This window comes from Cyclopterus lumpus, chromosome 7 (assembly GCF_009769545.1).
Source record: "Cyclopterus lumpus isolate fCycLum1 chromosome 7, fCycLum1.pri, whole genome shotgun sequence".
NCBI classification, from domain to species: domain Eukaryota; kingdom Metazoa; phylum Chordata; class Actinopteri; order Perciformes; family Cyclopteridae; genus Cyclopterus; species Cyclopterus lumpus.
In genome coordinates, this window is record NC_046972.1 from 14,224,064 (window position 1) to 14,241,168 (window position 17,105).

At 39.3% G+C, this 17,105-nt stretch overlaps 2 protein-coding genes across 2 annotated transcripts; one reads left to right on the forward strand and one right to left on the reverse strand.

Moving 5' to 3' along the window:
* Positions 1-44: 44 nt before the first annotated feature.
* Positions 45-4,306, forward strand: LOC117733444 (patatin-like phospholipase domain-containing protein 2). Its single transcript, XM_034537094.1, has 9 exons — positions 45-886; positions 968-1,200; positions 1,328-1,393; positions 1,478-1,690; positions 1,978-2,038; positions 2,323-2,544; positions 2,808-2,925; positions 3,517-3,639; positions 3,820-4,306. Exons 1-9 carry the CDS (start codon positions 679-681, stop codon positions 3,878-3,880), a joined length of 1,305 nt encoding a protein of 434 aa, XP_034392985.1. The 5' UTR covers positions 45-678; the 3' UTR covers positions 3,881-4,306.
* A 9,740-nt stretch (positions 4,307-14,046) lies between these two features.
* On the reverse strand, positions 14,047-15,777 carry LOC117733437 (potassium voltage-gated channel subfamily A member 10). The gene has a single exon (XM_034537080.1). It carries the CDS (start codon positions 15,775-15,777, stop codon positions 14,047-14,049), a length of 1,731 nt encoding a protein of 576 aa, XP_034392971.1.
* Positions 15,778-17,105: the final 1,328 nt, after the last annotated feature.

The following is a 17,105-nucleotide window of genomic DNA, read 5'->3' on the forward strand; positions in this document are numbered from 1 at the left end:
GTGATCAAAACGTATAAAAGCACTGCTTAATTAATGACCAATCAAAGCTGCTCACGAATCATTAGATAATATTACACAAATACGAAGCTAAAGTCATTATCAAGACTAAAAGTGGAATAATTTAAACAGACACTGCTGTCAATAAATGGTCGACTGTGAAAGCATAAATTAACAGATTTGTTGCAGATATTTATAGTCAATGAAGTAAAACAGTGTTATTCCCTTTCTGTAATAAAATACTAATATCCAAAGATAAAAGTGTATCATTAATGTGATGCTCCCTGTTGTAAGTTGTCCTTTTGAAAACCCATGAATGTAAAATCCTACGTTTTCCTTTCTGTCTGTGCTAAAATAATAAAAGAAGGGGCCTTATCTAATATGTTTATTAATTAGTGTCCATAGATACCAGCCAACATCCTAGCTTTTATTAACAACAAGTCATGAGAGCGTTGTATGTTTTATGTATCACATGACCATGACCAATATAGTATGTCTAATTGAGATTGGTTTAAAAACACTGATTGTGAGACCGTCCCTCACTTTCCACTGGATAACTCATCCCAGCCTGTTTGGACTCTGTCTGCTTTTAAGAAGTAAAGGAATTTTTGCCATAAACTTAATGTTTTGCACCAGCTACGGCTTAAAACTTTTAAACTGATCATTAAAATCCTTTAGAAAATGGCGCCAGGATTTTCCAGTTGTCACTATCGTGACGTTTCTCCTTCCATCTCCTTTTCTGGATCTGGATTCATGTCCACCTACCAGTTAGGGGTTGCCCAGTGCTTCCTCACTCATGCACCGTGGATACTGCGCACGGCACCTTGTGTCCTGGGTGCATCGGCAGGGTCTCTGGTAGCAGCTGCCGTGGTCTGTGATATGAGCTTGAGTAAGTGACTTTATCTTTCTTCTGTGTCTACTTCTGTCGAATGTAATTAAAGTTTCTGATTCAACGTCTTCTATTTTACAGTTACTATTCGGGATGAGATGCTGCATTTTGCCAAACAGATGAAGGCTTTCACACTTGGACCGTTTAACCCCTCAATCAATGTGTTCCGCTGGTTAGAGCGTATCTTAAACAAATATCTTCCTTCTGATGCACACAAACTGGCCAACGGGCGTCTTTCTGTGTCTATGACACGCCTGAGTGATTGCAAGCATATTGTGATGTCTGAGTTCCATTCCAAAGAGGATGTATTGCAGGCAAGTGGACACTGCAGATTCACACCCTAAAACCTGAGCAGGTTGGAAGCAAAAAAAACAAAACAAAAAAAGTTTTTAAAAATACTTTCTAGAATGATTTCCATTTCTATTCCCATGTTTTCCTTAGGCTTTACTATGCAGCTGCTTTGTGCCTGTGTACTGTGGTATGCTGCCTCCAACCTTCAAAGGAGTAGTGAGTTTTTGAGAGCCTTTTTAATAACTCACTTTGAGCCCATGGTCCGATCTGTACCATAATGCATGTGATCTTGTCGCACAGTATTACGTGGACGGGGGTTTCACCAGCATGCAGCCAGTGGCGCCTGTACCCCACAGTCAAACATTGACAGTGTGTCCATTCTCTGGAGAGATAGACATATGTCCCACCGACACACCGTGCATGTGGGACATGGTGGTGAGTGGCAGCACCTTGAAGGCTAACAAGGCGAACAGCATCAGGATCGTTAATGCTCTCTACCCCATGAACTTAGAGGTAAGGGTACTAAGGACAGAGAAATGGGGTTGTGTTTTATAACAATTTGAAAACTATTCAGGACATGAGATGTATATGTTTTACCTTTAGGAGATGATCTTGTGTTTGTTTTGCTACATAATATATCCGTCAAAACTAAATGTTTCAGTGAATTCTTTAATTGCAAATCATAAGAGGGATGACCCTTTCCGTCACATATGTTGATAAATGCTCGGTAATTAAGAACACGTGTCTTCCAATAACTCTGTGAAGGATCATTTTGTACCACTTTTATTTGTGCCCTTTAGACTCTGGAACAAGCCTACCACAGTGGCTACAAGGATGCTATTCATTTCCTTCAGTGCAACGGTGAGTCGACATGACGAAACCTTGCGTAATTCGTCGAAAGATAGCCCACTGAGAAAAGCCTACTTGGATCATAAGCCCATCTACAGCATTATAAGTTTGTTTATATGCCATGTTCGGAACAAAATGATGCATACCGTGAGCCAACTATGACCACCTGGTTCCCTGCAGACGTCATCTCCTTTATAGACAGGCTACTGTGCAGTTTTGTTATGTGCAAACTGTATCTGACCAACTTTCTTTTTTAATTTATTTTCTTTTTCACCACATCTTTCCCTTATTTGCAGATATCGTCTCATATTTGATTATACAGAAAGAGCCCGAACTGCCCCTTAACTGTAACCAAACAAGGATGAATCTGGAGATTGCCAGAGAGGAAGATGAGGAGATGAAAGTGGAAAAGGAAAAGGAGGCTAAACATATTCAGAGGGAAAGCCCTACTGAGGAGGAATTGTACAGAGCTCCACCAAATAAAGAACCTCTTCACCAGTTTGAAATGGTACACAATGGTAAGGCTAACACACACACATATACACCTACACACACCAGACAGCGTATTACAGCCTGCTCTGATTTCATGTTCAGATGTAAAAATACATAAATAATTCAAATAGAATGGTTTCGCAGTTGGACAGTATATGTATGTATATATAGATTTAGCAATACTAAAGCAATAAGCCCGTTATTCGTTGTCTAGTTCATTTCAGATTTAAGGCATAAGAAAAAACATTCAGATTGTTACAGTAAGCCTTTGTGAACATCTGTGTTTCAGTTCTGCTGGCCAACCTGGTGACCTATCTGAGCATGATTGGACTCCCTGCAAGAATCGTGTCCTACCTGCTCATAACTCTCATGCTGTCGTTTGGCCCACTGTTCCAAATTAGGCACAGGTAATACATATACTGAACACCCTGTAGCCTACATAACATAGACACGTTTAGGCAAGCGTTAGAAGAGAAGACTGATACCATTAGCTGGTCTTTTTGAGCTTCAGACAGGCTAGCGGTTTCTAGTCTTTGTTTTAAGCTAAGCTAACTGGCTGCAGCTTCATATTTAACACACATATATAGTGGTATCAATCCTTGCATCCATTCTCAGCAAGCAAGCAAAAAAGCACATTTCCTAATATGTTGAACTATTGATTGAAGACGAATCTAGAGGATTCCATGCATTTACACCGACTAATCCATATACGAATGCAACCCACATCATACTTTTTTGAACCCTGGAAAGTCAATTTACCTTTGCATTGTTTCGGTCAAGGTTATGTTCCCAATATTTAATGTCAGAGATCAATCTAACCATAACAATTATAGGCCAATATCTAAAATGTCAACTAAGATTTGGAAGGGTTTATAAGTAACTAATTAATTAATAAAGTTTCTATCAATAAATGGCCTTCTTAATCACTAACAGTCTAGTTTTAAAAGAAAAACCCTCACATAGCTAATCTCACTCTGTGTCTTTTCTGTCTTCCCCAGACTGGAGTTGTTCTTCTGGCAGGTGGCTGAGTTGGGGTTCTGGGCTTGGCAAGGCCTGAGACATTTTACGTTCTTCTTTTTCAACACATGTGTCTGTACCATTAAGAATAACTTACAAAACCGGTAATACTGCTTCTTAGTTGAATCATTACACTGGATATTATGTCTGATGCTTTCTGAATTACATTTTACTTATTTTTACAAGAGCTTTTTATATCATTTGTTGAATACTGATATTTTCTTTATAATTTCTCATGAACCGACTTGATTGAATTCGACTTGACTGGATTCATCTTGTTTTAGGGTGATGCCTGCCGTCCTGCTGGTGCAGTGGCTGATTAGAAAACGGCACGAGGCTTCATAGAGGCACGCTGTTTCTCAATGTAACTGTTCTTCTTCTGCCCATTGAGAAGATGTTGTTCCCCATCACAGGATACAAATAATTACAGTATATGTAGAGAGAACTGCTGACTGAAATGTAAACACTGTATTCTTTGTATCGATGATCATATGCATTTAGTAAAGTTAAACGTGTTTGAGTGCATGTTGCCATTTAAAAAGAAAAATTAAATGTCCGGAAGGTTCACTTTTGTTTGATTTAAAGGGGCTTTATTTTATATGTGACAGATAATCCAATCCACTGGCCCTGTGTCTTACAGGGCTGCTATTTGATGTGTTTGCTTCAGACATTTTCAGACATCCACGCAAGCTTACATGACTAAATACTGGCTTTGCACATTTGTTTTGTTCTTTTTGGTTACTTTGTAAATAAATTGGTATTTATTACTTTTCTTCTAGTCTGGTCTCCCATTTTTTGTGGATGCAACATCCCGGCTCAAAGGATTGAACATTGTATTGGATATGTGGTAGAAGAGTTTCAATACATAAGCTAATCAAACAGACATGAAATTGATAAGCAGCATATGACAGAAAACTAATGACCAACCTACAGTGATTTCTGTTACCAACAGAAAGGCTCACTGCTGACGGAAGACATAGGTATTAGTTGTCTAGTTTTTGGGAACATCCCAGAAAAAAACAGTTGCAGTTTAAATCAAGTTGTGAGTTAAGCTCCAGGGCACTCATCTAAAGCGTTCCTAATTTGAATTCCACACGAGAGGTGATAAACAGTCCTGTGATGAGCTGCTTGAACACTGCCATCTTTCTCTCCTTGTCCCTTGAGGGACAGAATTAGTTACTTCACTCTACTGTTCATTGATTTGATATTCAGCCTCTGGAATGTCCTAATTTCCTTATTAGTATAGTGGCTGTATTATTATCTATTTAATAGTTCTTTATTACAACATTTTTGAGATATGGGTCACTGTTAAATTAAGGGGAAGGTCCAAAAACAATCTTAATGCTGAGGAGGATCCTGTCTTCTCAAATGAAATATATGATTCTGCTTCCCTCCTCACCTCATTCATTTAAATAGATTTTCTAGCTTTCATAACGATATAACTAACTTATTGATGATATTGACACATGTTTGGACATCTAAAATGCTATTTCAGAAAAGGCCAAAAAGATGGACAACTGGCTTGGCGGGAAGTCAAGTGCTGTGATATCAGAAAGTCGACCAGATCTCTCGGCTAAACGGGCAGAGGGGTACAGATTAAACAGAATTAAAAAACAACAACTCTGATTTAGATTAAACGTTGTACATTTGTTGCCACTTAAAGCAGTATACCTTTTGGATAAATAAACCATGTGACTATTTTGTAATGATTATTTACAAAACAAGAAATGCCACAAGAGCTTTATTAGCTGAAAGATGAGTGACTGTAAATGCATTCTGGATTTGTTTTTATCAGCTGTTAGTAAAGAGAATACTTTGTCTTTTGACCACAATTCCACCACAATTTATTTAAATATGTTAAAAGTATTTTTCTTTTGCTATGCCTTTATACAAATATGATAAATATACAAATATGACAACAAATGTATGAATATATCCTCAGTCAGACATAAACTAGACATTGCATTTCATGATGTCTAAGACCCCTAAACTACAACAAATACACTTCGGCCATGATCAGCTAATCCACTTTTCACACTCACACTGTGTTGTCACAGAGCCGGAAAAGACTATTTGATATCTGTGGTCCATGTTCTTTTACTACAGATGGCCTGTTACCTGCAGATAGATCCTCTTATATAATGAGTGTGGATGGGTCATACGGATTACACACACATCTGCCACTGTCCTACACCAGCCACTGATCCAGCCAGTCAGCCGGAAACCAGCTGGCTTTGTAAGGACAGACAGGAGACAGTGTGATGTCTGTGCGGCTGAAACATGCAGGGGTTCAAACATTCATGATGTGCAGGAAAAGATTCTGTTCATTAAAAAAAAAGTGTTTCCTCTCCCCTCCCCCCGGACTACCAAGGGGCATACTAATTTGATTTGAATAGATCAATGGTATTGCTAAAATTAGAGCACACTCTGTCTTTCTCTGGTGATGATACCTCTAATATTACATCTCACTAGTCCGCCTTGCAACAGGGTGAACAGAGCGCATTTAGGCGACGTGATGGCACGCGAGCAGACGGACATTTGGTTGTCATAGTTTTTTATTCTGTTATTAAAGAGGTGTGGGTTGCTCCGTTTGAGGGAGAGCAGAGGAGGGGCTTCATGGTTATAGAGTGACATTGTCTCCTGATCGATGGAGATGACGTGACATGACTTCTCCCTTGGTCTTGCTCTTTTTGTGTGTGTTCAAAACACACGCACACATTAATACATCATCAAGCAAAACAAATCACAAATTGCTCTCTCAGTAAGATTTTGTAGTATGTGTCTGTGCGTTTTGCTTCTTTAAAAAACAATAGCTGTGCTATCAGACGACAAAAAGATTTTGAGGAGAGAAAAGACAGAAGAAAAGAAAAAGGTAGGCAAAGTAATTCATGTGTCAACTACACTTATTCTATATGATATGTGTGCACATATGGAAGTCATTGTGTTTGTGTACGTATGCCCACTGGTTTACACTTGAGAGAGATTTAAGGTATTAGAGATATACTTTCATCATGTATAAACCCTTACTTATGGTATTAACTCAGATTGTTATGTGGTTTACTGTCTGTGTGAGTGTGTGACACAGACACAGTGGGTTTGGTTTTTGTCATAGCCAGTATGTTTGTCCATTGTCTGACTGCTGAAGGGAAGCCTTTTAACCCCTGGAATCCCATATACTCAACCCCCATATAAACACTCCCAGTCCACTCTCTCTTCAGATCACACGCACACAAACTTTATGTTATTGCCACAATAACATTGTATGTCTGCAAGTTTCATTAAATTTCTTTTGAAATAACTGTCTTTTGAAAATTTTCTCTAAATTAAATTGGTCAACCACTTTTGGAATTCACATTCATATAGCACTGAGGATGAATATTTCTGACTTTGGTGATACCCTAACAGCCACCAGCTGGTAATTAAAAAATAGTCTTTCCTATAGAAAATACCTGTGAAAAATGTCGCCATTCCCATTGGCCTCAGATGTACTAATTGTGCCAATTAGCAGAAGGTAACATGATAAACTAAGATGTTGAACATAGGAAACATTTCTCTTTAAAGTACAGCTTCACAGAGCTGCTGTAGACTGTTCAAATGTTGGTTGTCATGAACATCTGAACAGTTCTGAAAAGATATAAAACTTCTCGAAAATTCTTTTAAGACTCGCATGTGACCAATTATCACTCTGAGTTTGTTTGTCTGTCTTGAAGAAAGGTAATCTGTCTGATCTGTTCAAAATACATATAGATTAATTCTTAATCAACAGGCAGACCTCAACAGATGTTGCAAGGTTTCACTAGGGAGCACAACTTGTGCATGTTTTAATGAATGGGTGTGTTCTTTGTGTGCATGTGCGTGTCCTCCGTGGTTCTCAGACCTCAGTAGTACCCAGTGATCCTACTGAGTAAACAGCGACAGATTGGCAGTTTTTTTTGTTTCTAATCATTTTCTTCCTCCTGTTCTTTCGTCTTCCAAATTTAGAGTCCAGTTGATTAGATGAAGTCTCGATGATGCACTAAGGAACATACTCATCGTGAAACAGACTGGCAGCTCTCCATTTGTCTTAATTCTGACAGTTTCACTTTCCATTTATTTTCCTCTCTTTACAGTACATCTCATCATTCACCTACAACTTTGGAAAATATTATATGAACAAGTTGAAGAAATAATTTACCTTCACTACAAAAGTACACAAGACAAAATGAAAACAAACCATCGATTTAGCTTCATCACAAATTAAATTGTTTAGTATTCAAACCACAGAAATCAAAGAAATTCTAAGAAATCCAAGGCAATGAGCAGGGTGAGGAGCAGATAATTAATTTGGATGGGGCTAATGCTGTGACAGAAGAATAGGATATAAGAGAGGAGAGTTTCGAAGGAAAGGGGACTTAGGTCAAAGATTGAGCAACACGCATCCATAATCCATTCCAGGAATCAGCACACTTCCAGCAGCACATTGTTGAGTTCACAAAATCCAAACAGTTCTTGTAACAATGGCCACATTTACGTCACTGTTTCTTCTCTTTTGAGGGAAGATTGCGAGAAACTGGATTACATTTTTAGTTATCTCCTTCTTTACCCACTCTCTTTCTGTCTCCTCCATGCTGTTGTTAGTTTCCCCTCCCCCAGCTCACATGCGTCTCATTTATCTCCTCACTTTCTTCATCTTCTTTTCCTGTCAAGGTTGAAAAGAGCTACTCTATACTTTTTGTAATGCCCAACATGTAATCAATGCTATCAAGATGCTATTGGCAAGTTGTATATTTTAAACCCTGAGTCTTTCCAGAAAGTAGAAGATCAGCAAAAAATGTATAAACCTTTTTTTTCATGCAGCACAAACTCGACCAGTTTTGTTATTGGGGTACCAATGATTATGAAGCAAAATGGAAAAACCTCGAACGATATATAGAAAGACGGGAAATTCAAAGCCTTATGGGGACAGAAATATAATATTTACTTGAACAGATGAATGCTGTCACCAGATTGACATTCAAGATGTGGTTTGAGTTAGAAGAGCTCAGGCTTCTTCGAAAATCACAGGGAAAAAAACCTGGAAAGGACTAACAAAAAATCACAGGAAAAAAAAAACTGGAAATGACGATCCAGGACGAAGGATCAGACACACTGGCACAGGACAAGGGGAGACACAGACTATAACTACACATGAGGGAAGTGGGGAAACAGGTGGACACAATCAGGAATCAAGACAATCAGACTGGTGACACAAGAGGAAGGGCACGGAACCTGAAACAAAAGGAGAGTTAATTTCCAAAATAAAGCAGGAAGTCACAAAACAAACATGGAGACAGGACAAAAACCCAACTTGACATACAGGTGTGATAGAAATAACAGCAAAATGCACAATTATTAGAGATGGTAGTGTTTTCAGGAGCTGAAAGACAAATATCCACTAAATAACCAGATCCACTTCAGATTTCTGCAATTAAAGGACCTTTTTGACAATAAAAATAGCCTTTTTGACAATAAAAATAGCCTTTTTGACAATAAAAATAATAATAATATATTTAATAATTAGAACCATAATTCAGTTAACAATTCAAAGATATCTAGAAGTATATTGACTTTATATCAACAGCTCATGGAAAGATTAGTAAATACAACATGCTACGTGAAAGTGAAATGGGAAAAAGAACTTGGTGTGAATATTACAGATGGTGAAAGGTTGTATATTTGGACACAAAGCAAATATATGTCGATGGATCAACCATGTTGGAGGAAACGTGGGGCAGTAAATGTATCTCATTCCCATGTATTTTGGGGATACGGTACCTAATTCATGTAATATGACAGGAGATATTGTGTTCAGAGATGACTCTGCTGAAAATCTTGCTAGCAGGCCAGAACTGGCCAATAGAGATGACACAAGGCAGAACCATCATCACAAGATGGGTGGCTGTTAATTGTGAATGAAATGTATGATATGGAACTGTTAACTTACAGGATAATATCGCCTGACAGGATAAGAACGCATGAATGTCTCGGGATTTTTCATGAGCAAGTCGGATCCTTTTTATGTTTTTATTTTTCCCTTTTTGTCTGTATCTGCTCAATCGGCAACACAAATCTAGTGTTTTCAAAAAACAAGTAACAAGTCTATAAAGGTGGTAAAGTCTTTTATGAATCATGTGTGTTAAGTTTGAGTCAAATGTTACAACTCTAATGTATCCCATGACTGGCTGCAATGAAACATAGTTCTGTTCTGAGTTTACAAGAAAGTCATTTAACCTCATTCTTATTCTCTTGTGACCTACAAATACTAATGTGCTTGATGGACAACCATTCTACCGCACAGTAGAGACAATTGCATCCCTGCTTGTTTAAAAAAAAAGTTGGACTCTTTACCCAGGATACATTCACTGAGCGTATTGTCCTCTTTTTCCACAAAGCCCGACATAGTACTTACTTACACAATTAAACTCATTTATACCCAGTTTAACCGGATTTGTCTGCCTCAGTGTATTACTCAGTAGATCGCGGTCGACACGCCTCCAGTTTGAAGAAACAGGCAGGATAACCAGCATGGGAGCAAAGGAATATAATGCAGTGGAAGAGGGCATCAAAACGTATTCTATCCAACTTTTGAAAAAGGGCCACCGCAAAAAATGTAGTCTATAAGTGTGTGCTTTAATTTTACATCTAAACCTTGCCATCAGACAGCCCAATCTGACAGGGAACTGAAGCTGTCATATTCCTCATAGCTTTGAAGAGAGCATGGATATCAGCTTCAGTTCTCCATCAGAAAGCCCTTTCTGAAGGCAAGGTAAAGTGGTAGAAATATTTTGAAATTAGCATATACTTAAAATTCTATTGATATATATTTTTTTTTAGATGGCCATCTACTGTAGGTATAGTAATACACTGGAAAAGTACCTCAAACCTCCACTACGAACAGGGGCTACAGGGCTACGAAAGTCTGCCTCAGTGGTGTCAAGAGAGGGGAAGCACTGCACTTTCAATTTCCCACGCAGATTTATCTTACGGGCGCAGTAATTGACCTTGTGGCCATTCACAAGCCCTTCTATTTCTAAGTCATACAGGGTGATAAGGAACATCCCATTTGGTCTCAATATGAAACGTGGGAAAAAGTAGTGAATGAATATATAATGAATGTTGTGTTTTTGTACAAAACGCACCAAACAAAACATTTTTAAACAACACATTTAAATCCAAGTTTGTGTTTTTATTTCACTGGGCAATTACAATCGGGGTCTTTCCAGTACTGCATGTGTGTGCCTGCCAGGACGGTGGGCTATTATCACCACACGCAGTTAATTATAGATGAAGACGAACGCGCAGCATGGCGCTCAGAGGAGGGAGGCCTTACATTAAACAGAAATCAGCCGAGTGTCAGTTCTTTCTTCCGTGTCACACAAACTCTCTCCATCCTATGCCTCCTCTGTCTGTCTTCTCACTCGTTCCCCGTATCTCTCACACCAGCGTGGAACTTTCCATCAAAGCATCTCGTTAATGATGGAGCACTCTCATGCATCTTTAAGCACTGGACAGGGATCTGTGCAGTTTCAGCTCTTTGATCGCACAGTTTAGTCTGTTTGAACGTGAATAATAAAAGGCAGAACCTGCAATAAAGAAAATGTACTTCAACTGAATTGGATAGGCACTATGAGGACCAACAGTGGAATCCTGTTTTGGAACAGATCTGTATACGTGATGTGTAAATGTGTGAAAGTATATATTTTTTATAGTTTATAGTTGTGTTTGTGGGCCTTGAGGAGCCAAAGCAGTAAACATATGTCGTCCCAGACAACTTTAAACACTGCATGCAAAAGATAACACTACTGCTGCAGTCACCTACACAAATACGATCAGCAAAAAAGGATAAAAGAATTTCAGCTGAGAATGTCACATTTGAGTTTGGACGCAGCAAAGCGCTGCCTTGGCGCATGCCCCCATACCTGACCTGACCTGAAATTATGAGGTTTAACAGTAAAGTCAAATATCTGTTATTGCAATCTTGGAAAAGGACATAATGAGAGAACTTGTGAGCATGAAGATAAAGGCTTCTTTTTCTGTTTGACTAGTCTATTTTACTTTAATTACATAAATAAGTTCCTTCATGGGAAAAGCTTTAAAGAAAGTTTCATTACACAGTGCTACCAACTTCATTTTCTCAGAGGAAGGTCTTCGTGTGTGTGAACATACAGATGTATGTGTGTGTAACCTCTTTCCGCACTTGCTTGTCACTTATCTATGTGTCCGACAGTCCTTCACCAGAGACCAGGTAGCGTGTGACCTCTGCTCTCATCTTCTCCCAAGTGTCATGCCTCCCTCCTTTCTCTCTTTTCATTGCCAGCTCTGTTTTCATTCTGCTAGACTGCTACATATTGTTTTATCAGAAAAATAGGTAATAAGTATTACTAATAAGTATTTGCTGAACGTATACGTTTAGCTTCGGACCCTGTGTCGGCCTGAGACGAGGTGTTGAGGGGAGTCCAGAGAGGTATCAGGTGAAGCTAACAGCTGGAGAATGACTCCATGTCAACCGAAGACTGGCATCTTTCGTTGTTTGAAACATTCATATACTTTGTGTGCGTATGTGTATACGAACATTACAGTAAAAGCAGAGACAGGTTACTGAAAGCAATGACAAAATAGTCCCTGAAGGGGAATACCGAAAATAATGCTATCTGCCTCTCTGTCTCTCACAAACACAAACACACACATGCACATAAACACACACCTTTATCAGCGTATATTAAACAGGAGAGGACATTATTTAAAATCCAAGAATATATTGCATACATTATAGTAAACTGTATACTGAGCGTTATCATGTAAACAAATACAAATACAGTGTAATGGTCTTGTTGGTGTAATAATATTGTAGCCATGACAACACAGGCCTCAGGCCTCTGAACTTTTGGAACAGTGACTTTCCAGACGAAATGTCTTCATCACAATGAATCCTATTGTAAAACGCACAGAAAACACATACAGTACATATAATCTTTGATCATATGCTAATCCAGAAATTCAGGCATGACACAGGTCTTCAAGATCATATTTCTGGTTTGTTTTCTCCTTCCCAAGATTGTTATCACAGGACAAATTGTTATAAAAGAAATACTGAGAACATTACACCAATACAACATCATTTAAAAATTACTCATGGGACATTGTGGCCTGTAATGTCCCCCGGCCTCTTAAAGGTTCCCTTTTTCAGCAACTATTTTTGCCTTCCTTCTCACTTTCTATTTGCGTGTTTTGGATCATGATATCACTGAAAGGCATCCTTCATCCATACAAGTTACACTAATTGACACAAAATAATGTTTATAAGGAGATTAAAACAGATGGGATTAACTTTGGATGCACTTTTTATCCAAAGTGAATGTAAGTCGCTTTGGATAAAAGCGTCAGCTAAATGAAATGTAATGTAATGTAATAGATATGTGAAATTGTATTTATGGTCAGGATGCATTTCTTTATTGGACAGCATTGTGGAAAATAACTAGAATGGAGAGAGGTTACAACGTCTACATTTTCAACCAAGTTAAAAAACCAGCAAAAATACTGAGTATATATGCATGATAAACATATATATTACAGTGAAATTATGTATGGCACAATATACTAACATAAATTAAGGCACTCCATCATAATACCTCGTGTGGAGTCAGTTTGTCTGCTAACATTAGTGGAGTATTGTTATCCATGCTAAGAGGATGGATAAATACAATAGCTATTAAGTTTTAAATGAATAAATACAGAAGGAATATAAACTAGAACTATACATGTTACTCATTCAAGAAACTTACAGGAACATTGTGTAGTTTTTGTTTATGATATTTTTATTTGTGTAGGATCAGCCATCAGATTGGTTACGATTTCATACAGTTACTGCAGCACAGAACATGCATTCTGAAGGTAAAAAAGAAGAATTGCCCAAATTGTATATATAAACGTCTTTTTCAGTGTAAACAACTGTTGCTCACATTTCCTTAACCTATAAATCATCATAAATAATCAGAAGATGTTTTATCTATTGCAGCATTCTTTACCTTTCATTAAGTGTGACTGTTTTGAACCAATATTTTATTGACCCCAGAAGACAGTTTTATAGTAGTCAATTTCGCTCCACTTATCAGTGATAATGTGCAAACTGTTATAAGCAAAACGATTAATGGACACGATACTGAAATCAAGACCAAAAAGTTATTATTAGGTTTTTATGCAACTAAAGAAAAGTCCTAAGTTTATGTTGACATACAATCTTAAACATGAACATAGCTGAATTATGCAGCTTGTCTGTTATTTACAAAGTGTAATTTTCAAATTAGACACACAAGAGGTAAGTACAGTGCATTCTGGATATCCTTATACAACAAGTACAAATAGTGTATGTCATTGATTCCATTAGACCCGTATTTGAGGGAAATCATAACAGTTCATTTCCTCCATATTCTCATTTCTCTTTAATGTTCCTTTCGTACTTTGTGGCAAAGTCTCTAACTCTAAATTGTGTGCAGTTATTTCCCTTTTTCGGTCTGCCAGATGCCGTTGGCTTTATTGAGTGAGGTGCTGCTGCCCTCTTTGGTACCTGCATCGGCCTTCATGGCTTCCTCAACAGCATCTGTCAAAGGCAACTTTTCCTCTGCTTCCGTTTCTCTGTGATAGAAGTAGTTGAAGTTGGAAACAATGACGGGAACAGGCAATGCAATGGTCAGCACACCTGCGATGGCACACAAGGTGCCGACCATTTTCCCCCCCATGGTAATTGGACACATGTCCCCATAGCCTACAGTGGTCATGGTAACCACAGCCCACCAGAAGCCATCAGGTATGCTAACAAACTGTGTGTTAGGCTCATCTACCTCAGCAAAGTAGATAGCACTGGAGAAGAGGATGACTCCGATGAAGAGGAAGAAGATTAACAAGCCAAGCTCACGCATGCTGGCTTTCAGAGTCTGTCCCAGGATCTGCAGCCCCTTGGAGTGACGTGAGAGTTTGAATATACGAAACACCCTGACCAGACGGATGATACGCAGAATGGCCAAAGACATGTTCTGTCCTGAGCTCTCTTGTGGCGTTGAGACCAATTCTGTAATCACGGTAACGAAATAAGGGATTATGGATATGATGTCAATGATGTTCATGAGGTTGTTGAAAAATTCCCTTTTGCTAGGACACACCCAAAATCGCACACAAAGCTCAAAGAAGAACCAAGCAATGCAGGCAGACTCAATGACAAAGAAAGGATCAGAGAAGGTTGTGGGCTTTACACCAGATGGAGCCACAGAACTGTGAAATGTAGATTGGTTGAAAGGCTGTAACGCTGTGGGCACAATTGGGTCAGATTCATCTCTGAATTCTGGCAGCGTTTCCATGCAGAAAATAATGATAGATATTACAATAACAAAAACCGACACCAGCGCTACGCCTCGGGCTGCATTTGAGCTCTCTGGGTATTCAAACAACAACCAGAATTGCCTGTACACATCATTATTAGGTAGTGGGATCTCAACATCCTTTATGAATCCTTCATCTTCTCTGAACTGCTCCATGGCCTCAATTCCAAGCTCGTAGAACAAAATTTCATCTGCAAACACATCCAGGGGAACGTTAGCCGGACGTCGGATCTTACCCCCTGACTGGTAATAATACAAGATGCCGTCAAAGCTTGGTCGGTTCCGATCAAAGAAGTACTCGTTCCTCATTGGATCAAAGTAGTCCATCCTCTTTAAAGGATCCCCAAGCAGCGTCTCGGGAAACTGATCCAAAGTTTTGAGCTGTGTCTCGAAACGAAGGCCGGCGATGTTGATGATGACCTTCTGGTCTCCGTCATCCAGCCCTTTTTTATCTACAAACAGATCCTCGCAGCACTCTTTTGCAAGCCGGCTGAAGATTGTCTCACTCTCCTTAGTGCACTCACTGTTTAGCAGTAATTTCCAGTTCGAGATCATACTGGCGCAGCTACTGTGCCCTTGTCTGCTTACAGTTGGCATGTTTGGGGACTGGGGTACTCCCAGTGTCTGTGTTTGTGGAATGGGCATAGATGAGGTGGATTCCCAAATGCAGGAGCGTACGGGTTTAGAGGAAAGCTGAGAGGCTCGCATAAGGTAGTTGCTCCCTGGGCTGCTGTGCTCTGAAGGCATGTCCATTGTGAGAGCTGTGGTCTCATCAGTGTAGGCGTCCATCTCATCCTCAAAGCTGCCGTTAAGATCATCTAGGCTCTCAAAGTCTACTAGGACCACATCCATGGCTGCAGTTCAGCCAGTGCAAAACCTTGGTACCCCAGGATAACACAATCTCTCACACACAAACACACACACACACACACACACACACACACACAGATGGGCAGATGGGACGCGAAGTCACCAGAATCAGCAGCAGGGTACCAGAGCTCTTCGGCAAAGCACTTACAGTCACAGGAAAATGTTAAACACCTGTAGAGTGATAGACAGAGAAAGAGAGTCAGTGTGTTTCTGGTTCAATGGTTCATTGTTTGTTTTGTGTTAATTTTCATGAGGTGACAAGTATCTGACATTGTACAGCAGATGATGTATCAATACTCTTAGATACCCATTTCTCTGGAAACCAGCAGTGAGAGAAAGACGGGGGTGGGGGGGGGGTGTACAGAAATGTGGGGAGAAAGAGGATAACTGAAGATGTAACGAAAGAAATATTATAAATGGAGATTATAAAAAATAGATCTTTTTGAAAGAAAGACAAACTCCTTGCTATTTCTTTCCACGGTTATGGAAAGACAGTGGCGTTTTATGAAGGCACTGTGATGAGTCATGTAACTGTGAAACACGAAAAAAACAAACATAAAAGAAGACGAGCTAATGGAAGGCTTATTTGTTCCATGCTTGAATAGCTCTTTGTCAAATTGTTGGCATACATTTTGGAAAATATCTGTCCAAAAGATGAAACTAGCTCTTTTAACTCCTAATCTACTGTACATACACAATATCTCACAGGCACACATGCCCACACACATTATTTATCATAATCACTAACATAACACCTGTTCAAAGAGAATTAAGGTACGCAACCTGTAATAACCCCAATGGAGGCTGTAGGAGAGAGCATCACAGGGTAACTGGGGCTGTGCACGGGCCAGGCTTCCCCCAGACACCAGGGGTCACATTTATACTGCACTGTGACACATTAATTCTTCTAGAAATCCACTCTGCTCTTATTGTGCCATGCATGTGTATCTGGATTTAAATGTACCCGAGCGAGTGTGCCTTTTCATCACCATGAAGATTACATTTAATAGTGAGCTGCTCTTTGAGGTGTACCTCAATTAGTGTGAATGCATGTATTTCAATGTGTGTGTGTGTGTGTGTCTGTGTGTGTGTGTGTGCGTGTGTGTGTGCACGCACTGCATATACTGTACATGTGTGTGACCAAGTAATGACGCCTAATACAAATGTTTCATTAATGACTCTAGAGATGAGTCACCATCTGAAACCAGTGTCAGTGATCGCAATACTTCTGGGAAAGAGAAAGAGGGGGGGGGGGGAGAGAAAGAGAGAGAGAGACACAGAGAGAGGGAGAGAAAGAGAGAGATTGAGAC

Coding starts and splice junctions, on each gene's coding strand:
- LOC117733444 (XM_034537094.1), top strand. CDS start 679: ATGGCGCCAGGATTTTCCAGTTGTCACTATCGTGACGTTTCTCCTTCC. Junction 1,394..1,477: donor CTCCAACCTTCAAAGGAGTA/GTGAGTTTTTGA, acceptor CTTGTCGCACAG/TATTACGTGGACGGGGGTTT. Junction 2,926..3,516: donor CTGTTCCAAATTAGGCACAG/GTAATACATATA, acceptor TGTCTTCCCCAG/ACTGGAGTTGTTCTTCTGGC.
- LOC117733437 (XM_034537080.1), bottom strand. CDS start 15,777: ATGGATGTGGTCCTAGTAGACTTTGAGAGCCTAGATGATCTTAACGGC.